Raw genomic sequence first — 25,210 nt, 5'->3', positions numbered from 1 at the left:
TCGAAGAGGGAAAAGCCCTTCCATGCCAGCACTGATGTAGCAGTGAGGATCTTCCCCCATGCACACGCTGCTGCACCAGCTCCAAATGGGAGAGGGGATAGCAAAATGACAAGAATCAGAATTGGAGGCTTTCATGAGCATTCAATTAAAGCAGTGCACAGGGTCTGTTTTGGTTCCCGGGTGTGAACGCCAGCTCTGGACTCTGCCCGCTGCCTGATAACAGCAGCACCCCCGGCCAGGCTCCGCCGCCGCTCTGATATGCAAAGAAGAGAAAAAGAGGGAAAGAAGGAAAAAGCAGCAGCCTTGTGTAGTAAATGTAATTTCAGGTGTCTCAGCCTCTCTCATTACTCCTCTTCCCTGGCTCCCAGGTAATTAATTCTGCAGAAGGAGAAGCCCAGATATCTGAGTCGTGTAACCCTGGATCTCCCAATAGGTTCTGCACAGGGAACAGAGCGATTTAACCTGGAGGAGGTGACAATACTTGGCTGCAGACACAGAGCATGGCTGCGGAGGTGCACGGGGATCAAGGGAAGGTGAGAGCCCCTTTTGGGGACACCCCTTGAGGATGGGTGGAAATGGGGCGGTGCGGATGGTGTCCCCCCGTTTGTCATGTGCTCAGCACCTTAGAGATGCAGGTTCCGCGCCCAACATGAGCCATTAGACAAGGGTTTGGTGCAGCCCCTCTTCCTGCTGCTTGTCAGGGTTTAACGCCTCACAGGGTTTGCGCATGAACCACCTGAAGAAGCTGCTTCTTGGCCGCAGCACCCTTTGCGCAGCCTCTCCCCGATGCACTCGCGAGGTAATTAGATCAAGGCCGCCAACAAATACATGCATTTAATAAGTATGCTAATTGGTATTGACCAACATGTGGCAGGCGCTTTGTCAAGTGCCAATTAGGAGCGCCTAAGAACTGCTCGAGATACGAGAGGCCGGTGATTAGACCTCGGGGTGGGGATCCGAGGAGACAGCGGCTGCTAAGCCGGCGCTTTGTGCCCAGGTGGGAGAGGGACAGCGGGGATGGGACGAGCACAGGGATGCGTCGGGTCCTGTTGATCAATCCCGGGGCGGTGCAGGGGCTTGCCTCCGTGATGGATTGATTTGATCAGTATCAGGCATGCACCATGTTTTTATTTATGCCCCGAGGAGTGTAGTGGGTGGGATAAAACAGTTGGATTAAAGGGATTTGCTTCTGCCTGGCTCTGTAAGGCAGGGCTGGGGCAGACCTAACAGGACTGTGTCGTTCCCGTTGAGTCCAGCCCACTCGTGGTGGCAGAAGAGGGGGATGAATTCCTTTCCCTGGGGTGCTCTGCGTTGGCCCGTGCTCCCACTGCAGCCCAGTTTCACCCGTGTACTCAAAAAGCGTTAGCTTTCCCTTTAACAGGTTTATTCCTTCATCATACACGCACTAGAAAAAGCTCTGCTTTCCCTACTTTTTATTGTTTCTATCATGTTCAGAGGAAGACTTATCTAACCAGCTGTCTTCCCCAGTTACCCAGTGCAGCAGCAGGCAGGCTGTGCAGCTCATAACTGCACCGGTCTCCCTCCAACCCATAGGCAAGGCGAGCCTAAATTTCAGCCCAAACTACAGCATGGTGGAGCGGTTCACCCACTCGGATTTACAGGTGGATATCTCAGCTAGCTGCCTCCCACACGAGCAGCACGGGGACGAGGAGGAGGAAGAGCAGGTCCTGAGATGCTCATGGTTGGTGCCACCTTGGTGCTGTTGTTGCCCAACCCTACTGTGTGGCCAGAGCTGCTCTGCTGCCACCACGTTTGCAGGTGTTCGGCTATGGGGTGTCCATCACCCCAACACGAGTCCCACTGCCACACAATCTGCTTCCCACCATGTGCTTGCAGCAGCCTCCCTGGGGTGGCTCCGACGCTCTCGTTCGCCTGGTTTGGTTTATTTATTGCCACCATTAATTAATTTTGTTTGGGTAGGAAGGACAAGTCCCCTGAGACTGTCTGCGTACTGGAGACCATTACTGCATTGGTGTCTGAAAGCTTCAGCACACAAAAAAACCCTTGCTGCTGTCAGCCTGGCACAATTAATTAAGCGGCCCCATTCAGAAGCGGCAGCCCAATGTGTCTTTATTGTATAACGAGCCTGGCCCTGGGATGTCTTTACTCAAAGACCCACTTGAGATAAAAGTGGCTTTGCTCAGAGGCTTGGCTACTGCCAGGACCCCAAAACTACACTAAATACACCGTCTTTTCCTAAGAGCGAGCCTGGGCATTGCGTGGAAAGGCCACCCATCTCTCCAGGTGACACTCGTGGGCTCCTGTGTCCCTCCTGCTCCCACCCTCTGCTGCCTGGTGGCTCCTGGAGCGGGAAGCTTGGCTGGAAAGCCAAAGCTTGTGATGGTCCCTCTTGGCTTGGCCCAAATTCAGCCCCTACATCCTTTTTATAAGAGCGGAAGGAAAACAAGCCTGGCTTTCTCCAGGCTGAGCCACTGTCTCCTGGAGCACAAGAGCGAGCAAGAAGGAACAGACGCTGTTTGGTTTTGTGTGCTATCAGGAGCACATTTCTCAGGAATACAGTGACCTAATCTCACTCTTATTGATTTTGAGCTATATATGTATATGTGTGTATATATGTATATGTATATATATGTATATATGCACTCACACGCAGGGAGACACATGCACTGCTGAAAATACAAAATCCTGAACTCTGGGAAGGGCAAAAATTGTTTCTTCCAGGTTTGTCTTCCAGCCCATTGAAGTGACTGACCCAGCTCCAGGTGGGTCTGTGAAAGGGGCCCTTGTTCCCAGCCCGCAATGATACAGGAGCACATGGTATTTGAGTAGCTCCCCCTTCCCAGCCCCAAAGCTGCAGGTTTGCAGCCTCCCCAGAACATCACTTTCTGTTCTTGTTGCTTTCCTCCCTGGAATATGCGAAGCGGGGAGAGAAAAGCCCCAGCGAACGAGGCAGAGCAGTTTATCTGACAGCCCAGCGCTCTCCCAGATAAAGGAACAGAGTTGGTTTCGTGGTCAGGGTGACACTTTGCCACAAAAGAAGAGCAGGGAGAAGTTAATTAAACTCTAAAGAAGCCATTTGTTAGAAGAGGAAAGCAAGCCATGGCTTTTCTTCAATACTGGAGAAAGCTTCGTTATAGAAGGAAACTGTTCTAATTATTTTCCACCACGTGGCTTTGAGGAACGGCTGATGGAGTGTCCGGGGCTCATTTTAATGTGCAGTTTCGCAAGGTGTCCGTGGCCCGTTGGCTTGAAACCGCTTAGGAAACAGCTCTTTGCTGACCACTAGGGAGCTGGAGAGCTCGACGGGTTGGTGACCAACGGCAGAGCCTTTTGGTGCATGGCTTTCCATTTGCCCTGCACACACAACTGCCACGCAGTCCCTACCGACTGTATTACTCAGTTCAGCTTATGTTAGCTATGCTAAAATTCAACAGCCTTATTAAAGCCAGTGTGTGCAGTGGTAGCTGTGACTTTCCCATCTGCACCCTGCTCCCCTATGGACGATACTGGCTTGAGAAAGCACTTACGCACTTGCTCGTGATATAGTATTGATGTGCATTTCGTTGTGCGTCAGTCTGGCTGCGTTTCCCTGAATTTGGGGAGCCCGAGTGGATCTAGGGGGGGATAAAATGAAATAAGAACGTTCGCTGGTAGTGCTGAGTTAATACCAAAAAGATTAAAATACGGCCAACCTCCAAGAATGGGAAAAGGACCTTATGATGCTTCGTGAGTGGATAATAAAATGGCAGATGAAAGTCAAGGCTGCTAAATGAAAAACAATGCACGGGGGAAAGATCATTCTAACTTTACACCTGCAGTGATGGGCTCTGAACTGGCTATTGCTGCTCAGGAAGGAGATCTGAGAGTTCTGCTGGAAATATCTATCAATATGATGCTCCGTGCTCCATAGTAGTCCGAAAAAACAAATATAATGATAGGAATTATGGGGAGGCAAGAGAGAATGAAATGGGAGATGTTACTGTGCCGCTTAATGAATGTCTGGTGTATCCCACCTTGAATAATCTGAGCAGCTCTAGTTTTCCCGTCATAAAAAATGGATGGGAAGAAGCCTAGAAAATGATCCACCGAAGGCAAGGATTGATAAAGGCAGGGCTAGATATGAAACCGTTTGTATCGCAGAGCTGAAGAATTAATCAGCAACGATTGCTCAGTTCAAGCAGCACTCGATGTCAGGAGTAGGAACATCTAGAGAAGCTGCAAGAGGCAAAGGCAAACTCTTCACCCAGCACCCAGTTGAAAAGTAGAACTCGCTGCTATGGGAAATTATAGGTGCTGAAAGCTTACACAGAGTTAGACAGTGTTTAAATACTTTCACAGAATAAAAAAAAGTTATGTTGTGTATGATTAAATGATGTTTTCTCCCCATCCTGTTGCAGAGTGACTATATGGTTTGACCTGCCCTGTGCCACCGACAGGATCTGATGGTCCCGTCCAGCCGGTGGCCTTGGCTTTGTGCTTTTTCCACCTCCATCCCGCCCTGCTGAGCTCATTTTGGAGGCTTCTGAGCGGAGTGAGTATTTAAAGAACGTGTCGGAGGCATTTATAGTGTTTTTCTATCTATTGCAAATACAGGGGGAGCAGCCCCGCAGCCGGCCCCTCTCCCCATGGGGTACGTGAGGTCTGGGTCTCCCCCTCTGCCACCGGGGTGGAGGGCAGGTTTTGGCAGATAAAATAGTCCTTAGAGCTGGGAGGTGACGCTTCATTCCTCAGCGGAGTCCAGCTGCTGGAAATAACCTGCCCGACGATGGTCCGCTTTATGGCTGGGCAGACAGGCTGAAATTCACTGCCACTGCTTACCAAAGAATAATGAAACGTTTCCTGAGACGGCAATAAATATCTCCTGCCATGACAGCGCTTCCCAGTGCCGCTTCGATCCAGGAAAATGTTTTAAAAGCTGGGCAAGGTGGGAGTGTTTGAATGCCTCTGCTCTTGCTGGGTGCAGTTGCCCTGGATGCTCCTGGTCGGGTGGGATGGGGGAGACATGATGTGGTTCATGGCTCTTTGGGGAGCTCCAATTCTGGCCCAATAGTGGGTGCTGGGGAGTAATAAGCTTCTTTCTGGACTGGGTACTTGTTCATCCTCCTTCCCTGAGGCTGATTAAAACAACATGAGCGAGCAGCTTATCAGTTACAAGGGATCAATAACCCCCGGCTCGTGTTCTTCAGTCTGAGAAAGTCTGAATAACGTGGGGCAGGGGGGGTCCAAATAGTCATGGCGATCGATAGCTCTCCCCGTGCGAGCATGCCACGGGGCGCTGGGTGACGGTCATTTGTCAACGCCACCCGCTCCCTCCCTGGCACCGCATCTCCATCGGCGGCTGCAATTAATCCGTCCCCGCAGCGTGGAGCAGAGCAGCTCCTCCGAACGGCATCGCGTCCAATTAGCGGCGCTTAACGACGAACAAGCGAGGCGAAGGGATGACGCCGATGTGGCCGTCCTGGTGTCGAGGAAGCAAAGCTGCGTTAGGAGGGTGTCCTGGGGTCATGAGGAAGGCTCCTTCTCCCCAGGCTGATGGAAAGGGATGGGCTTGCAGCTGCTGTCCCCTTCCAAGGGGCTTCGTTCTGGCCCGGAGCCCCATGTCCCCATGCACGGGGCAAGGGCCAAACCAGGAGGAGATGGGAATGCGCCAGGCTGGGCCAGGTTCAGCTCAGGGCTGGGGGGTTTTGCCACCTCTGAGCTGGATGAGAGCTTAGGGACGGCCATCCCATGAAGAAATGCTCTTAGCAGCCCTGGCCGCAGAGGGAAAAGCAGGTGTTTGGTAGCAGAAGAAAAGCTGATGGCGTCAAAAGCGTGGGGAAGCGATAGAGATATCGCTTTTTTTAAACCCAGCCAGTGAATCGGTCTCATTGCTGTGGTCACTTTAAAACGGATCAGCAGAAGTAAAGTGGGTTTATATCCACGGTGGCTTGAGGAAGCCTGAGCGGTAAAACAAAGCCGGCAGCGTGATGTTAGGGAGCAGCCCATGAGGATGGGAGACGTGGTCACCGTGCATTGATGCCCAGCAGAGCAGGCACAGCCCAGACCGTAATATTGCAGTCCCCCACATGTTTTGCCTTCCTCTGAGACCATAACAGCTACAGGCAGCCCAAGAACAGAGGTGGGAACCCACAGCAATGGGGAAGAGGGAGACATCAGATGGCAGCAGCCACCGGGGGAGATTGACTTAATGGGGTCAGCCCTTGTTTTCTTATTATTATCAGCACCTTGGGAGTGCAGCTTCTCTAATTGATTCCTTTGGTCTCTAAAAGACACAGCTGAGGTCCGTGTCCCATCAGCAGCTGCTTGTGCTGGTGGGCTGGGGCAGGCAGAGAAGCACAGAGGTCCCTATGCAGTGCCGGGTATCTCTACAAAGCTCTTCCCAATTAATTTGTCCCTCCTTTGGGGGAGGGAAAGGGCTCGCTGGGTTTTAATAGCTCAAGAGTAAAAGGACTTTTCTTCCCAATGTTGTTCATTTTGCAATGTTATTTTGTTCAAGTTATGGGGGGACTAGGAATGGCTATTTCTTAATCCTGCTTGGGAAAGAGTGACCTCTCCTACTAGTGTCTTCTAAAATCAGCCTGTATTTTGAACGCGTTTGGTTGTAACGTAGCATTTCCTTGCTGTATAAGTGCTGCAGCCCGGCCAAGCCTGAGTGTGGCCACCAGTTCACTGGCTCGCGGGGGAAAGAGTTTCCCTCGGTCTCCATCAGTGGTTCACTGGGTTTGCAATGTGAAGTGGGGAGAGAGGAAGGGCTCCCTTTGTGCTCCTTGTATCACTCAGCGTTTTCTCTGCCTTTGGTAAAGCTGTGATTGCTATCAAGGCTATGGAAATCTCCGGAGTCTGCAGAGCAAGGTGAAAGCTCGCGTTCATGGATTATTTCCAGTCACTTTTCTTCTGCCTCTGCTAAAAATAACACAGGAATAGCTTTCTTAGAGCTTTCCTATTCCCTTCTGGCGGGAACGGAGAAGGTCAGGAGGATGAAAATAGAGTCGGGGAAGGAGTCACAGCAAACTCCTCACGTGTGTGGATTTGGGTGAGATTGCTTGCTGCTTTGTGTTTGTCGTTTTTCTTCTCTTTTTCCTTTGATTTCAACCTGATAACTTACTTTCTGCATTTCCTTCAGCTGATGCAATGGTGAAGGCTGTATTTCAGTCCTTCTGGTGCAGAAAAACTGCTATTTTCAACCATTTCCTTTGGAAAGCTCTTCAGAAACACCCTGGAATCTAGAAGCTGATCTAATAACAACGCCTCTTCTGCTATGGGACCTTTGTCCAAGACCTTGGGATGATGCCGTGTTGTGTATCTTCTGTTAGGATAGCTGACCTGCTTTCTCTTGCAATGCCTATGGTGTATGTTAATTAACGGGGTCGGTGCCTAAATTTGCTGTATCTTTTTAGTTCGCAGCGTTTCTATATGATCTAACAGCAGATAACGGTACCATAAAGGCAGCCAAGGTGTTATCTCAAGAGGACAACTCCTGTGGCCACTCAGAAGGGGCACAATAATAGTTTCTCTCCGGAAAAATAAGCAGCCTGGTTCTAACCACAAGCGGGAAGCTATTGCAGCTGAAAAAGCCTCATAGGGCAGAGTTTCCAGCTCAGTCCACAACTAGTTCAATCAGCTGCAGGTTTCTGAATTGCGATGATATTTTTCAAGCAAGGGGATAATTTGATGATGTTTGCTTTAGCTGTTCATTACCGGTGTTAATAACAATGGACCACCAGGTATTCTCTCCCGTCCATAAGCTCGTACTGCTTTTAATACCCTTTCTTAAAGAGGGAAGACGGACAGTGCAGCGTCACTCCTGAGAGAAGGCACCTTAGCAAGGCAGAGATTTGGTTTTGACCCTGGCCACTGCAAAGACTCCAAGTCTCTTTGTTCCTTCCTGTGCTATTTGGTTTTTTTAACCATTTCCTGTCTCACGGTGGTTTATTCCCCTTATACACCGGTACTCTAGAAAGCTGCCTTTCCCAGCCGGCCCCACTGCCCTTGGCGCCCCGTGCCAGCTGCGCATCTCCCCGCAATGCAGCCGGTGCAGGAGTTCCTGCCGTGGCTTAGCTAACGAGAGCCAAACTCCATCGCTTGACTGTGCTTGGGCTTAATTAGAGGTGGAAACGGCATTTATATTTCCCGTTGGAACGCGTTCCCTGCGGTTTCGCACCTCAGCCCAAGCTGGCACGTCAGGGCTGCGTGTGGGACCCAGCGTCGGGCAGGGGCTTGTAATGGGCTCCCAGCCCTCCTCCCCCCAAATTTCTGCTTCGGGGATGCCCAAAGAGGTGATCTGGCTCCGCACACACGGCAGGTACCTCAGCGATAAGTTTGGTCCCTGTGAAGCCAGGAGAGCCGTACCGGTCCCATGGGGAGGCCATGCAGGCTTCCTTGGGTTGGTGATGCTGGCAAGGTCCACCAGCTGCTTTGGGCATGGGGTTTTTGATGTTATTACGCCCCCAGCTAGACACGCAGGGTGTTGCTGATGTGTGTTGTCCTAGCCTTTCCAAGAAAGGCTTTTCAGCAACATCTGCCAGGATATGAGCAGTGGGAGGTTAACCTTGGAAAAGCAGCGAGGCAGGCTTGCATTTCTCCGAGGCTTGCAGTGCAAGCCCTAACTCCATGTAGGACTTGCCGGATGAGATATTCCAGGGTATTTCCAGCTTTCAAAGTGGGGCAAAACCAGAGTTTGGCCACTCTTCCTGCACTGGTGTAAATGGTGCAAGGCTCAGACCTTGCTTACCTTTTGAAGCAGCGTCTGCAGAGCTCAGATGTATCAGACAAGAGGATGACATGGATGGTCCCAGGGGGACTAGAAAGCTCCAGCTAAACCTTCAGGGTCCTGAGCCAGCCATGAACTCTTCAGCTGTGGTGCCCTGGGGGGCACCAGGACGCAACTGAGCACCCCAGGAGGGCATCCCAAGGCAGCAGAGCCACAGCAGCTCAGGTAGGCTTTAAAAAAAGCAACGTGTTGAAATGTTTGGCAACATTTCTACTGAAAGGTGGGAATATATATTTATATATGTGTGTGTGTGTGTGTATGTGTATATATATATATATGTATGTATATATATATATATAGTCCATCAGTTCTGCCAAAACTGCGGTCTCCCTTGCTTCTCCACAGAGAAGGGAAAGAAGACCCACAGCATAGCTGGGGGGGAACCTAAAGGTCATGCAACGTTGCATTTTTGGGGGATATAGCGTTGCCATTGTGAAGAGTTAAGCTGAAGCTGCAATGGTGCGACATGTTCCCAAAGCTGAGAGCCAGACAGGCGCTTACAGGAGACACAGCCATCAGCGGAGCGGGGGACAGGTGCTTGGCCCCCTATTCCTCGCTAGTCTAATGCCACTTGTTTATAGAAGCGTATTATGGGTAGAAGCTGATGTCCGCGCCTCTCCCTCGTCGGGGGAGAAGTGACACTCGTGTGAGCCTTTGAGCACGGTTTAGAGCAGCATCAATCAGCTTTTGTCTGGCCAGTCCTCTCTTTCCTCTTTCCTCTTTCCTCTTTCCTCTTTCCTCTTTCCTCTTTCCTCTTTCCTCTTTCCTCTTTCCTCTTTCCTCTTTCCTCTTTCCTCTTTCCCTGTTGTGCAATAGGGCTCCTCTGGCTTCCCTGTTTCCCTGAGTGGGTTTGCAGCAGCGCAGAAGCAGCTTGGCTTGTATGAGGAGGTGGGAAGCAGGACAATAAAACTATAGCATCATCTTGTGATATAGTGACCTACCTCATTCTTAGACCAGGAAACATTATCTTCAAAAGTTTTTTATGTCATTCCGGGATGCAGGAGGGTTCTTTTATATTTGCTTGTTTTCTTCTCGTCTCCTAAGCGACATACTGGCAGGCACACAATGAACCTTGTCCCCAACCCAGGAGTGCGTGCTTACATCTCGAGTGTGTAAAGTAACCCCCAGGTATGGGTGGCGTCGCTAAAGGCTTGGCTTAATGCTGGGCTTAAGTGAGCATTGAGCCCGAGATCCCATTCATCGCGCAGAAGTGGCCATCGAGCAGCTTGTGCGAGCCACCACCGGCTTGTGGATCATCTCAAGTGGTCACTGCGGCTGTTTATTATTCCTTGTTGGTAGCGTGTGACTGATCACCCAAATTACCCTCTGTTGCTTCTGCGCTCTGATTAGATGCCTGCAATTTTGGAAGAAGCAGGATAATAAATAACGAATCATGAGGAGCGAATAACAAGTGCCTCTGTTTGTGCCGAGGGGCCCTCCTTTGCATGCCGGAACGGGGATTTATCTGCCCGCTGTTCTTTATTAGCGCAATGCGTTGAGGTGTGTTTTTCCCAGCTTGGGTCCTGCTGAAGCAACAAGCTGTTTGCAATGCGAATGTGCACCAGCCAGGGGAGCCGGCAGCATTTGGCCAACTCTAAATCCCATGGAAAGCATCTAAGAGAAGGAAACACAAGATATAAATAAAGCTGGGGGGGGTGGGAGGAACGCAACCCTAATGCTTTTTGTTCCCGCAACTTTGTGCCACCAGTTGAATAGAGAATCAAATCTGTTCGGCCAGGTTGGAAAATGAAGATGGGGTTTGCTTGACATGGGCTTTATTTGGCTGCGTTTTTCTCCTGGTACACGAGGGCTGCCACTGCTGACATAGTGTTGGCCATGTCAGCAAAGGTTAGGAATATATATATATATATATATATTTGTGTTGTTTTGTTTTAAACCCAGTGCTCTCTGCCTGCTGCTGTCAGCTGCTTGGACAGTCACCTCCCTGTGTCACCTCTTCTTCAGTGTCCTTTGAAAGCTGGCGGCGTCACCTTTCCAAAAACAAGCACGGAGCTAAAACTCTACTACAGCTTCCCTGGAACGCTGTGAAAAAGCCACAAGGAAGGTAAAGCAGTGCGAATGTTCACAAGGGCGAGGCGGGAGGTACCAGGGATGCTCGTGCAGGCAGCATCCCAGCCCCTTTCCTCCTCTCGCTCTGGGCTCTGTGCACTATAGCGGTGTTGCGGTCCCCTCCTCGCTCCTGTTCCATTTCTTTCTTCTTATTTTCCCTAAGGACTTTTACTTTTTGAAATAACGCCTTGATTTTTTTCTTTCTTCTAATCTACTTTTGAAAAGGCCGCCGGGAAGGTCTTGTCAGCAATTGAATGGGGAGATAAAAGAAGGCGGCAAAAGGGGATTGTTAACAGAGGGGTAGCGCCCGGCATCTGGACGGGGCTAATGCGTGATAAGATGGGAGGGTTGTAGGCAAATCTCGCTGCGCTTGATCTCTGGCCAAGGCAGGGCTGGGGCTCGGTGGCTTTAGAGCACGTCTGTGTGGACAGAGCCCGCGATGCTTAAATCCTGGGATCAGGTACGCGGGGGCCTGGGTTCCCCGCTCCAGCGCTCGCTGAAGTTAAGTCTTTTGGTTGACTTCAAAGGTATGTAAGCCCAGATTATCTGCCCTGCCTGTTTTGACTGGGGGAGATATATATATATATATAAAAGAAGCTGCTGCTTCAAACCCAAATGCCCAGGAGATGGAGGCTGTGACTTTAGCAGCCGGAGCTCTGGGGGGGCTGATGTCCCTCCAGAAAGGTTTGTGCCACGCAGAGCTCCTGGGCAATGCGCCCGAACCTGCCCGCGGAGCGGCCGCAGCGAGCACCAGGGACAGCAGTGGCTGGCTTGTTTGTTATTGCTTTGTTAATTATTTCATTTATCTTGGTGCGTGTTGTGGGTTTTTGGGTTTTTTTTTCATTCCACAGCCAGCTTTGAGCTGGAGTAGCTGATTTTTCAGTTAAAACCAGACAAATGAATATGAAAGTGTTTAGGTGCTGGCTTGAGACTCGCTCCATGGGAACTGAGAATCGGTGCTTTCATAGACTTGCTTTGTCGCAGGTCATATCACCACCACGGACCCAGGGACAGCTCGGGATCCGGGCTGGCCCATTGCTGGGTTCTGCTGGCCTCCTCCCACAAAGCTTGGCTCTGCACCCGGGACTACAAATGAGGACGAAAGCTCAGCCTTTGGGGACGGAGTTTTCCTGTGAGTGCAGAAGTCTATTCCAGCAAAGAAACCGATGCTGAATGCACACTACCCTCCTTTTTCAGTCCATAGGTAGGAAATAAGAGGCAGGTGTTTTCTTTTAAGGGCAAAGGCGGCAGCAGTTAGCTATGGAAATAATTCTGGCTATTGCCTGCATTAGAGATAACTCTCTCTAAGAGATGCTGGCTCAGATGCTTCTTTCCCTCCATTTGCAGGTGAGAACAACTTCGAAACTTGAATCCGATATATAAAAGCAGAGAGGGAAATGTTTAATTGTCCTGACTCTGCTGCAGGCTGATAAGCTCGCATTGATTTTCTGTAGCGGTGTCTCCAGAGTCTACGTCTTGGCGTGTGCGCGTGTACATGCGTGAACGTGTCTTGTTCCTTGGGTATTTCTAATCTGTTCTGTGGTGAGAGCTTGACACTTCCCCCAGTAAATGGCCATTTACAGCACAGCTTGATGGTTGGTTGGTTTGTTTCTCTCCTCCTTTTCATCCTTTCTATTGACTTCCTACAGATCTGAGCAGGGAGAGAGGTCTCAATAAATGTCCCTTCATCAATGCATGTCCCTCACCCTGCAGCTCAAAGGCCGGTTCATATTTATCACATCATTTTAAACCATCCCATCCAAGGGTCTAATCCCTGCCTATTGCTGCTCACAAACCCAAACAGAGGGAATAACACAAACAAAGTGGGGCTTTATCAAGAACTTGAGCTATTTTGCGCTGGAGAAGTGCAGAAAAATGTCCAGTTAACTTTTTATCTATTTATTTTGAGGGTTCGTTGGAAACAAGTAAACTCAGCAAGAAGGGCTGGAGCAGAAAGTCTGATAGCTCACGTCTGAAGCTCACAAGCTCCAGAAAACAGGGATGTCTACCTGGAACCTGTATGTCCGTCTTATCTGAGCCTCCAAACCTGCAGAGATTATGTTTTTCCTTTGCTAATTATAAAAAACAAAGTGGGTCTGCCTGCAGCGGTGGAGAAATGTCCAGAGGAGTCAACAAGGAGACAAGCAGCATCAGATGGTGGGATGGGAAACAGAGCAAACCCCAACCTCCCAGGAGGTGCAATGGGCTTAGCAAACCTGCTTAACACACGTCAGATAAAATTAAAAAATATAATAACAAAACCCCCACAACAATGTTTATAAGAAGATTAGCTTGAAGACGGCGAAATTTCTCTAGGGACTGTCCATGGCTGACGCTCAACCCAACGACTCCCAGGGCCCATCAGAGTGATACATTTCCACTGCTTTGAGCCATTAAAAATCCTTCGTCCCACCCGAAGCATCTTTGATTGGGGCGCATCTGGTGGGCACGGTTCCATTCGCACCATCGCCCTCCTCAGCGGGACGGAGCTGCGGCGTTGGGAGTTAACTCGCTGGAAATAACGCGATGTGACGATCTCATTTGTGGCCGCCACCCCTCCGGGGGAAAGAAAGACCCGTCTCTGGGCAGCAGATTATATTCAGGCTCATTACGACATTGTTCCCAAACCAATCCCCCCAGGCTTCTGCCTGTAATCACTTTTACATACGTGTTGGCCAACGTCCCTCTGTCCCTGCTCGCCACGTCGCAGGTGGAGATGATACCAGAGCCGCGTTACGCCGGGGAGAAGAGATATGGTGATAACCGCCTGCGTGGGCAGCGGCCAGTGGCTGCTGGTGTAACCACTAATTAAGTCTCAATTGAAATTAGAATTTGGTTTAATTTCCTTGAAAGCCAGTGAACATGGGTTGGGTGTTAGGGGTTTTATTAGGTTGGTCGTTTTGCTTTTGCAGTTGTATTTTTTGTTCTAGAAAAGCAATTAAGCAGCAAATATAGAGACCACACTTGACAAATTCCATCTTCGCTTCCCGGCGGATGTATTAATAAGTATATGGGAGGACGAAGAGGTCAAGCCATGCTCCCCTTGGCTGTTGTGCCCCATCCAGCGGTGCTGTGGAGCTGTTCTGGTGTTTTGGGCTTGGTCCCGCACACTTGTCTGGCTGATCTGGGCGCCGTGCTCCTGCCGTGAGTGCTTTTCTGCTAAAAGCCCTCATTACCATGTTTTTAACCCACGTACTTCGCTGAATCAGAACAAACACGCTACCGAATGCAACAGCAAAGCAGCTCTTTTATATCCCATTAACGGTGGGAAGCGCTGGAGACGGCGCCAATACCGAGAGCAAGATTCTTCACTGGTGGTCAGTCTGTAGAGACTGTTTGGGGGTATTTTGGTGGGGGATGACAGTGCGGGATCTGCGGCACATAGCCCAGAGTTCTTCTGAAGAAACACGGTGATGTTTGTGGGGTATCGGGTGAGCAGCTGGTGGTATTTGGGATGGTTTTTATATGATAGGGCGTGCTTGTGGTACTGGGGAAATTTGAGTGGGATTTGGGTGTCTGAAGGTCTGAAAGAGCTTGTGGTTTTCGGGGAAGTTTTTCCCCCTGTTTTTTTGATTCTCTGTGATGGCTTCAAGAAGTCTGACTGCTGGCTGTTTTCAACCCCACCGCAGCCAGCCCCACTGAGATTTATTTACTCTGATGCATTGAAATGCGCCTGCCTGTTGCGCTATTACAAGAGCAGCGAGATGCAAGCTCTCCATTAGCGATTGCTTCGCAGCAACCCGAGAGGGGCTTGGCTTGTAGGTGCAGACAAGCTGCTGGTGTGGCCAGAAGCTGTTTAGAGACAAAGACCAAGGCGTGAAGCCATTGTTGTTTTTTTCCAGTGGATGCAATGCCTGTGGGACCCCCCTTTGCCCTCCTCTCCACCCCTTCCCCTGCTCTCCTGGGCATCCAGGGCTATGAGTTTCCTACAGATCTATATGGGAAGGGTTCGGGATCCATATGCAAAGGGTTCAGGAGCAGCCTTGCCTTAAAAATCCCTTTTGAGAGAATTTGCTGTGGTAGAATTACCCCACGTCCTCCTGGGGTTTGCGTGGTGCACCCTCTGCCTTGGCCTCCTTTCCATGAGTTACGATCCTCCTCTCTCTTGTCTCCCTGTTCCACCTCGGTGAGGAAATGATTTATTTGGGATGGGTGGGGCCGTTGAGGGATATGGGTGATATATTTGGGGTTTAAATACATGCAAAAGGGAGGACAAGACTCTTCTTCCTCCCCCCCCGCCGCCCCATCTCCTTTGGAGGGCTTGGTGCCGCTGCATCCTGTGTTTTCCATCCGAACGCAATGGTTTATTTTTATCTCTTTAGAAAAACAGACATTAGAAGCCAGAAGATGGATCGCCCGCATGCGGGTCTTCGAGGGCTGGAGGGGACGGCGGTGCGGAATATTGCGACCGAGAGGAGGCTGGAGGAATAAGTCAGTAATATGTGTGGAGCCGAGAGGTGGCTGGACCATTCATTCCCATTATGAAGAGGTGCGCTACCATTAATAATCATTTTAACAAGAGCTGGCCTGAGCTAGCAGGTCTGGGCTGCGTTTCTGGAGAGTGAATTTTTATTTAATAATAATAATAATAATAAAAAATGCCGTGCATACAAATGAAAAGGTACGGCAGGCTCGCTTCTCCTACCTAATATTTATTATTGCTTCACCTGCCTTGGAATAGGAACATTTATTCGGCTAACACATATTAAAAGGACTGTGCGTGCTCTGTTTGCTTTCCTGCAGCACTCGGAACCCAGCACGCTTTGACTTAAAGCTCCAAAAGTGCTGGTTCCTGAGGAGCCGGAGCCTTTCCAAGGAGGAACAGGCCACCCCACCTGGATGGAGGCGTCTGACCGTCAGAGATCCTGCACTGCTCCGGGAGGTTGCCTGGATGATTGGAGAGAACGGGGAAATCAGCTGTAGACCAGGCACTCCTTGTCCACTTCAGTTTTTAGGGAAAAAAGCAGCAAGGCAAAGAGCCAAACCTTTATCATGAGTATTTGTGCCTACAGACACCAAGTGGGACAGGGGACATGGAACCAGCTATGCATGTGTCAATGATTTTATTGTTATCAATAATATGCAACCAGCACCTGACAGCCTTGAAGTGCCACCAGAGAAGGTTTAAAAGGGCGAAGTGGTTGGGACAATGCTAAGCTAAGGTGTTGATTTAGACATGAAAGTCACGGCTGAGATAGCTTTGTCAATGGGGAAAGGCCAGGCAAGCGGTGGAGAAGGACCACCCCGTGGTGGCACCACAGTGCTCCTGGTCTCCTGGCACCTGCTGTGACATCCTGCAGGTCGGGGTGCTCTTCAGGTGGGCAATTCCCTGTAGACAGACTTATTGCTGCATAAACATACTTGTATTTGGACACAGTTAAGGTCCGGGAGGTCTGCAGGGCATCAGGGTTTGTTTTATGCCACTGGTAGTGTGATTTCAAAGTGAACTCGGCCAGTTTGTCCTCAAGGAAGTGTTTTCTTTTTTAATTAATACAGGAAAAAAAAAAAAGAGTGAGAACACAGTATCAGCTGGGCTCCTGCTATGTCTGACACCTTCATCTTCCCATCCTGATGCTGCTCGGCCACTCTGTCTACTAAACAGGTTGGATGTTTTCTTCTCTAGATGGGCTAGGGTGAATGATGCTCTCCTACTGAGCACAGGGTACCACCCCTGGGATGCCAAAGGTCCTGGGGTGCCCTGGGGCTAAGGAGAGCTCCTGCACCACCCGCAAACCCCTTATTTGGGGTAAATAAGTCTCTCTTCCCAGCGATGCAGCTCGTTTCCCTCTTTGGACCCGGTTATTCGAGCGCTGGGCTTTCCGAAGCGACTCGCCATTGCAAAGGCAGCTCATCCGACTGATGAGGTTTTGGGTAACGCCGAGCAGCTGTTCTTTGGAAATGAAGGTGATCCTGCGAGCCGAGGGACGGGGGTGGCTGGCTTCCATTAGTCACTGCTCAGATCTCAGTCCCCAGATCTCACAAAGGGCAGGAGAGGTGGAGGATTTGCTATTTTCGCGGTGTTGCAGCGGTAGATGCTGCAGGCTCAGTATCTGATGGGAAGCGGAGAGCAGAGGAGATGGGGAGATATCTTGTCCTCCTCGTTTAACTGAGCTTTCCTGCCTCTAACCGAGCCACTTCAACCTTTTTCCAAAAAAAAAACATAGCCCATAAAAGCGCCTTCAATTTAGGGGCACTCACAAACTTCCTCTTGTGGCGTTTGCCCCAAATACATGGGGATTTGCTACTTTGAGAGCACTACCAGCTTTGTTTTAAAAGAAGCTAGAGTCAAAACCTAATAGCAGAGGATGGGCACGCAGGTGCTGACGTACAAACACTGACCCCACGTGCCTTTTCTCCTTAGGAAACGAGAAGAAATGGAAATAAATCACTGAGATTTCGGTTTCCTCGCTGATGATCGCAGCCCTCCTGTCCCCGTACCTGCCTCGCCACCCGTCCCCACCTCCTATCTCATACCTGCTGTTTCCATCTCGGAGAGTCTGCAAATTCAGATCCATCTGCTTCTTTCCGATGGTGAGATAGTGTATCACAGGCAACGCAGGCAGGGCCTGGCGGAGCCGCGGCGTTAATTAATGGTAATCCCTTAATCCGAGGGTGGTGTGAGACACCGCCGTGCCCACTTTGTCCTCTCCTGAGCGCAGAGAAGTGCCAGACCCGTAACAGCAAAACCGCCCGTCCAACGCTGCTCCGAGCACCAGAGGTGGGCTGTTTATTCCCAGTATCTGTATATTTGAATAACTAGGTATTATCACCTTTTTATTCTGTTCCTTCCAGTTGGTGTCATAATTTCCTGAGAGCGTCTTTGCCAGGGGAAAAAACAAAAATAAGTTACTTCGTTTGCAAATGTAAGGGGAGTTTGGGGGTTTGCTAGGACACCTTTCTTTTCCCCTTCTTCCCTTCACCCCTGCGTCAACATTGTAATTCAGAAAAGATCCCGGAATGCCAAAAAGCACCATTTCCCTTAGAGAACTTACCACGTTTGATCTGGAATTTTCCCGAGCGCTTTCATCCAAATCCATCAGACCAGTCCAGCTCTCACGTTACTTCTTCAGCACCAACAAGAAGCAACGCGAGAAAACATCAAGATCGTGTAAATCCCATGGGAAATCATTTTTGGATCAAAAAGCCTTCTTTTTTTTATCCTCCTGGAATGGCAGTTTGAATCAAATAACTTAAAACAAATGTAAAAATGGACCAGTTCTTCTGCTGGTGTCTCCAGAAGGAAAACACCCAGTCGTGGCATATGCTGGGAGGCACCATTGGGCTGCCAATATTAAGGCCACAATGACACAAGCTCCATCCTCACCTCTCCCATTCCCCGCTCGGAGCTTTCCAAGTCAGCAGCCCAGTAGGAAACAGCAGAGCGGTGTTTTGATGGCCTAAATTTCGCCTGAGTCACCTTAGCTGTGCCTTTCTCCTCTTTAATTCGTTCTGTTTGTGTTCTGTCGCCTGCTTCTGTGCTTCCCATTGTAACTCAGCCTTGGGTTGAGGCCAGCATTGAGCACAGTGGAGCCTCCAGAGGAGACCGTTGATATCTTGTGTTGGGTCTGCCATGGGGGTGATTTGTATCCCTGGCCCGTGCTGACCTGGAATTTAGAAGGCCAAGGAGACCTCCCCAGCTGCTGTGTGATGCAGCTCTGCCCTGGCTGGATGCTCATGCCGACTCTGGTTCCTCTGGGCTGTGATGGGGTTGAGGCTCATGAACCATGACATGAAAGGGATGGGTGATGTTTTGCCAAAAGTTGTTGTCTTACGATGCAAAGCTTCTCAGAGCATCTCACACCCTCTCCGAGAATGCTCAACCATCTTCTCCGGGGTGGCCCAAGTCCTCCTCCCAGCATCTGTTGTCCCCTCCTTATGCTCCTCAGGAGGGGAGGATTTACCCTGGGCTTGCTTATGTGTAACATTAAGGAGCCTTTTCACCTTTTCTCAGCACCAGTGGTGAAAGCCAAAACCTGGGCTTCAAATTAGAAATGAAGGTAACATTCCTCAATGTGTCGCTAAAAACCTGCTGGGTTAAACAAGCGTGGCCCGTTTCCACACGCTCAGGAGTGCTATTCTAGGTCTAACGAAACCTCTTCCTCTAATGCAGAAAGGTATGAATATTTCCCCAAAGCGTTCTTTTGTATTGAATTCACCTGTGCCACAAACACGGGCTGTCTCTGCGGGTCTCCAAGTGGCTGCTGGGGGGGTCAGTCCTGTTTCCAACCTTCCTTTGGTGCTCAGCTGTGGGGAGGCAAAAGGAAAGAGCAGGGTTGGTTGGGGCTCTTCTTCGCTGGTTGTCGGACAATGGGCTTCTGCAGAAAGAACACCAGATCTGCTGTGTTTGAGGCTGGTGTTTGCTAAGGTTTCCTTTTTCCTTTATTTCAAGAGCTAAAAGGCTTTCTGGCTATGCTACTGTTTGTTTTCTGCACCTTTTCTTTCATAGCACAGAAGAAGGTTTCTGGGGAGATAGAGCCTGCTTTTTCCACCAGGTGTTAATATATTCAGTAGCACCAGATTGCCTTCTTTTTGATGCTTGAGTTTCCTTATCTTGTTGTGCTCGGAGCAGCCTCCTGGTTTCTGAGAGCCGTGTCGGGAAGCATCTTGGTCTGAGTGTAGGAACAGCAGCAATCCTTCATATGGGAAGGAAAAAGTACCGGAGGAGCATTGGTACTGCGATACGTGCTGATGCTGCGTGTGTAATAGCTGTGATGTGGAGAAAACCCCAGCTGTGTTTAGCCTTAGTTTTATATTACTTTGGATGGGTGAACCGGAAAAGGAAAGAAATGAAAAAAGGAGCCATACATGCATAAATATTAGAGATGGAAAGACCTAGGTCACTACTCAATACTTTCCTGCCACTGGGTGATTGTTCCTGGACCGAAATCTCTGCTCGGATTTGTGGCTGGGAATACATTAACCTTTAAAACAATAGTATTAGAATGTTATATATTTTCTTTAACCCAGATGCTGGAAGCTTGGTAAATCTGAAGCGCAGGTTGCGTCTGAGCAAGCGTGCCCCCAGGAAATGGGGGTTTTTCTGGGGCTTTCTTTGTGCAGAAGCTGCTGTAGTTGTCTTGAAGGTGGTGTTGACCTGGAGCACAGCTGGCCGGCTTCTGACCCGGGGACCACGCTGTGTCCCGCCAGGGCTTTGTGAGCACCGGGCCAGCACAATCAAAGCCAACAGGGTCCCTGCAGCAGCGCTGTGGTGGCACCGATCCTGCCGTAGCCAGGACTGGTCTCTGCTCCGTATGCAGGAGCCTCAGCTTGAGCTGTAGGAACGACTCATGGTAGTTCAAGGGGAGCAGAGAGTGTTGCCTTGCGGGCATGCAGTTGTTTTCTTAACCTCTGGTGTAGGGTAATTAGATGATGCTCTGGAGCTGAACTGTAGAGGTCCTGGGTAATTTCAGCTTCTGCGGCTGTTTCCGGGAGCTGGATGGCAAGGAAATATTTCTTCATCTCTCCTCATTTCAAAGCAGGATGTAAAACATCAAGGGGATGCGGCTCCCTGAATTTTGTCGGTGCCCAGGAAGGCACTTGAATAGCAACGGTTTGCCTACGGCTTTCAAAGCGGTGCTCTTACATTTCTGTCCCTGCTTTTGTCTGTGCTTCGTAGGCAAGGGGACCGGGACATCAAGGCAGAGGAACTCCGCCTGGTGCCTCATCTGCTGAGCATCTCCACCCTTCCCGACCCTCTGCTGCCGACTTCTTATGGGCTGAGACGGTGCTTCAGTTTGAAGTGGCTGGAAACCTCTTCCAAAGGCAACAGGTTGGTAGACTAGGTCAGAGTTGGAAACCGCTGTTTTTATTTTTATTTGTTTTTTTAAAAAATCTTCTGTTTGGCCTGTTGTCTGCCGCTTTTCTGAGTTGTTGTTCAGCCAGTCGCAACACAAAGACACAAAGAGAGATGTACTGTTATTATTGGTGGTTGTTGTTCCTAAGTCTTTATTGATTTTCATGAAAGAAATAATAACAATGTGCACGAGGTATCCAGCTAACAAAAGAGGTCCCGCAGTACTCATCTCAAATTAAATATATAGAAGCAGCATCCAACTGGGATATTGACAGGCAAATACAAAGCTTGGTGATTCAGCATAGCGCCAGAGCGCAAGTAGGACTTTGCCTTGCCACAGCCCACCTTGGCGAGGAGACAGACAGCATTGTTCTTCTCCGCAGCTCGTCGAGAGACGTGTCCAAAACATCTTCGCTTGAGGCCAGAAATCAGTGTGTTATCAGTAGGAGGGAGCTGCTGCCTGAGACCCAACGCTGTGTTGGCCGGGGGGTGGCTGGGACGCCCCCACGGCGTTTCAACCCTTGCCCTTGTCACGCAAGGAGGTGACTCAGCCCAGCCACTGTGCCTGCGCTGAGTGAGCAGAACTGTTTTTGGGGGGCGGTTCTGACCGCCATTCGTTGTTTGTCCGTGTTTCTGGTGGACATCGGCTCACAGCATGCTGCCTCTCAGCAATAAAAAGGCCACAAGGAGGGAAAGCAAAGAGAAAATCTGTAAATCTGGTCTCTTTTTTCCTACCGGGTTAACTTGCCGGCTCCTAGTTGGTGGCTGACGCATCCCAACTAGCGAAGGGTGTGAGGAGCCAGCTCTGATGACATTATAGCCGCCCCGAACCCCATCTGCTTTAAGCCATCCCGAACAGAGGGGTTGGAAAAGCTCACCTGTTTTCCTTTCTCCCCTTCCTTTTGCATGTTCTTACATAGGTCAGGATGTAACCCACGAGAAAAGCCACTTTGCTGCTGTTCTACCCGGGAGCAGAAGCTGCCAGACACAACGCTGGAAAGGCATCATGGTCTTTGTAGGTTTGCTGCCTGATTCCCACTGCAGAAAGGCTCCGAGAAACCCAAACAGGGCTCAGGTAATCCCGTAATGTCAGAATTTGTCTCTCCCTTGACTTTACAAGGAATTCCTGAGCGCGGTATTGAATCACAACCATATATCTGCTCTTAAATCATTTCCTCTAGCAAAACATCACCCCGTAGAGGAAGTCCTTTCAGCAAAGCCAAAAATGAAAGCGTTTATCGGTTTGAAAAGATCCCTCTGTGTGCCAGAACCAGGGAGAGAGAGAATGGAAGTGTTAGTGCCTCTGGCAATGCCTTCACGAGGCTGTTTGTCATCCCAGCACAAGAAGGAGCTGAGCACACACAAATATTAAACTAATATTTTTGGCGCTTGGTGCATTTTGATCGTCAGTTCATGGTGCCCGAGGCAACAGGCAGGAATGAGATGCAGTTATACTTAAGCTTTGTATTCACGGCTGAATTGATGCTCCTTTTATATTTATTTATAAGTACGTGTGGCCCTTTGTATTGCTATTTATCTGTTGTGGGAGAGAGAGATGCTAATGATAGCCCGTAGCAGGGCCCCACCAAGACTGCCGAGTCAGGCAACAAAACAGCAAAATCAACTGGTTTTGGTGCTCGAGACGCTGCCTGCGCTAAATTGATGACACGGCAATTTTCTGCTCCGGTGTGAATGGAGAGGTGGCTGAGGATGTGCAGGATCAGACTCCGCGTTTCCTAAATCTTTGCATTTCAGTGTCAAAATCCTTCATCCTACCTAGATGTAGGGCAAAAAAGAAGAAGGAAAGGAAAGCTGAGAGCTGGTTAATCACCCGAGGGTCAAGGCTGGTTGGTGCTGAGGCTTTTGCAATGTTGTGGGATGGAAGCCTGTCTTTTTCCTCCAAACATGCCCTAAATTGATGCTACCAGACTTGACTTTTTCTTGAAAAATAAGCAAGGTTGTAAACCCGTGACCCTTCTGAAAAGACGAGGCCACCCTTCGCGCTCCAAATAGCCACAGTGTTGGTCGAGATGTACTTTGCGGAGAGCGTACCAATTACGTGGGCTTTCTCCGCATCTGGGAGCGGCGTGAGCTGTTATTTTCTTGAGCGAATAAGGAAGAGACTGAGCGGTACGAGAGGTGACAGACGGCTTTGCGAGGGAACTGCAGTTAACCCCGGCTTGAATCAGACTCCCTGCGAACACCAGGAGCCAAAGCCGAGCTTTGTGTGGCTTCATGGACGGAGCTGCTCCAGCACCGAGCACATTCAGCTTCTTTCCTACGGGGAGACGCAAGGTAATTCCTTCCTTGCTCAAGCCTGGGGCGAACATGATCTGAATGACGAGGAGGAAGGACAAGAGGTTCTGTGGCTGTTTGTGTTCTCAGCCATCTTTGAGGGTGATTCATCCTCCCCAAATTCCTGGCAATTTCTCTCGGTGACCAGCAGCTCTGCCTTGCGTTGCTGACTCATAACTGCTGGAAGCTTCTTTGGCGGAATTCAGAGTATGGAAAATGTATGTGTTGGCTTTGATCTGGCACGGAGTCGTTTTATAGAGGGCAAGGGGCAACTCAAGAGAGGGGGCAACCAAAAGAGGTAGCGAGGAAGAGGTGAAGATGAAGGAAGAGGAGGTAAAACCCAAGAGAAGAGACATGTACATAGATTTTGAGAACAGGGAGAAAACATTCAGCTGATCTGAAGCCAAACAAACGAACAGCATGATGAATGATGCAAAACTATGCGCTGCGGTTGATTTCTTATTGCGGCAGGGATATTAGTAATAAAATCAATACCAGTAGTTAGCCAGGCCTAATAACTACACAGATCAGATCAGATCGGATTAGATTGGTATTACTTCTCCTAATAACCTGCTCTTGTTGCTATTGCACGCTAGGTAGGAACAGGTATCGTGTCTTTTAATTAAAACAGGGGCTCCAGCACTTTTATTCACTCGTAGTCATAACTGGAAATAGCTAGTCCAGACCTCAGCAATTAAATCCGTCCTAAAGCCTCTTATAAATGAAAGTAAATAGAGAATCCATTGGGAATCCTCTGCCTCACAGCTTGGCACCTTGGGCGCGTGTGATAACCAGGTGAAAGACATGGAAAATCAAGGCACTTAAAGCTGAGGGCAAGGCTGGTTTTGGGCCACTCAAAAGCCCCAAAATTGGCTTTGCAGCGGGTTTTTTTTGAGGTTGTGACATCAGGTTTCAAGGCGACATTTCACGCTGAAGCACAAGCTGGGGGTCTTTGTCAAAGATGACTGTGGTGAAGCATCTGCCTGGGGATGAGACGGTCCAGGGCGTGGGTCAGCACCTCTGCCCGGATTGAGGTGACCACCGCGCCCGTCATCGCGCCTCCCGCCCCCCCTGGTGACCCCCTGGCCTCCATCAATGCGCTTCCACGAAAACCGCCGGCTTAGAACAGCATATTTAAAAGCAAAAGGCACGGCGGGTCTTATTGCATTTGTTCCAAACCGTTCTGCTTTCAATCACCCAGAAACTGTCTCCCTGCCGGCAACAATATCTTTTACTAATGAGTGTTTGCTCTATCAAATAGCCCGTCTTGTACTTCACAGGCTTGTTGCTCCGGCTCTGCACCTGCCCTGTGTTCGGGCTCCATCCTGCTTCGCCTGTCTCTTTTTGGCTTCTTCATGTTAATGAAGGGAAAAGGGAAAGGGAAGGAAAGGGGGAAAGGGAAGGGGGAAAGGGAAGGGAAGGGGGAAAGGGAAGGGGGAAAGGAAAGGGGGAAAGGGAAGGGGGAAAGGGAAGGGAAGGGGGAAAGGGAAGGGAAGGGGGAAAGGGAAGGGAAGGGGGAAAGGGAAGGAAAGGGGGAAAGGGAAGAAAAGGGGGAAAGGAAAGGGAAGGGGGAAAGGAAAGGGAAGGGAAGGGGGAAAGGGGGAAAGGGAAGGGAAGGGGGAAAGGGGGAAAGGGAAGGGAAGGGGGAGAGGAAAGGGAAGGGAAGGGGGAAAGGGAAGGGGGAAAGGGAAGGGGGAAAGGAAAGGGAAGGAAAGAGGGAAAGGGAAGGGAAGGGAAAGAAAGGGGGGAAGGGAAAGAAAGGGGGAAAGGGAAGGGAAAGAAAGGGGGAAAAGGAAGGGAAGGGAAAGAAAGGGGGGAAGGGAAGGGAGAAAGGGGGAAAGGGAAGGGAGAAAGGGAAGGGAAGGGAAAGAAAGGGGGAAAGGGAAGGGAAGGGAAAGAAAGGGGGAAAGGCAAGGGAAGGAAAGGGGGAAAGGAAAGGCCACCATGACACGAGGTCACTGCAGGTCTGAACTGTGGTGAGAAAGGCGGTGTGTTCAGCTCTGGTCCTGGCCCTGAGGGCTGGAGAAAAGCCCGTTTGTGTTGCTGTCCTGTTCTCCTAGCGGAGCGGATTTTCTACGCGTTTGTTTTTAAGAGCAAGTGCAGCATGGATTCGCTAAATGAGTATCATGGGCTGTCCGTGCGCTGGAGTCTCACTGATGATACGTCCGGTGATTCACGCCACGCCAGGACCCCGGTGGCTGAGGAGCGCCCCTCTTTCTCACAGTGGATTCTGTTCTCAGCTTCTCAGACCAGCCTTGAGGTTCCTTTGAGCCTGACTAATTCAGCAACAAATCTTTATC

General features: G+C 50.0%; 1 protein-coding gene across 1 annotated transcript in view; it reads right to left on the bottom strand.

Moving 5' to 3' along the window:
* The window catches only part of PCBD1 (pterin-4 alpha-carbinolamine dehydratase 1), a gene marked incomplete at both ends in the record, with an annotated part of 170,887 nt that extends 146,923 nt beyond the window's left edge, over positions 1-23,964 (bottom strand). The window contains one exon of the mRNA XM_080347706.1: positions 23,929-23,964. Within this exon, the coding sequence (XP_080203832.1) occupies positions 23,929-23,964 (36 nt within the window). The remainder of the gene's footprint in view (positions 1-23,928) is intronic.
* Between the last annotated feature and the right edge of the window lie 1,246 nt (positions 23,965-25,210).

This window comes from Nesoenas mayeri (genome assembly GCF_963082525.1).
Source record: "Nesoenas mayeri genome assembly, chromosome: 7".
In the NCBI taxonomy this organism is placed as follows: domain Eukaryota; kingdom Metazoa; phylum Chordata; class Aves; order Columbiformes; family Columbidae; genus Nesoenas; species Nesoenas mayeri.
This window is presented reverse-complemented; position numbering and strand designations above follow the sequence as displayed.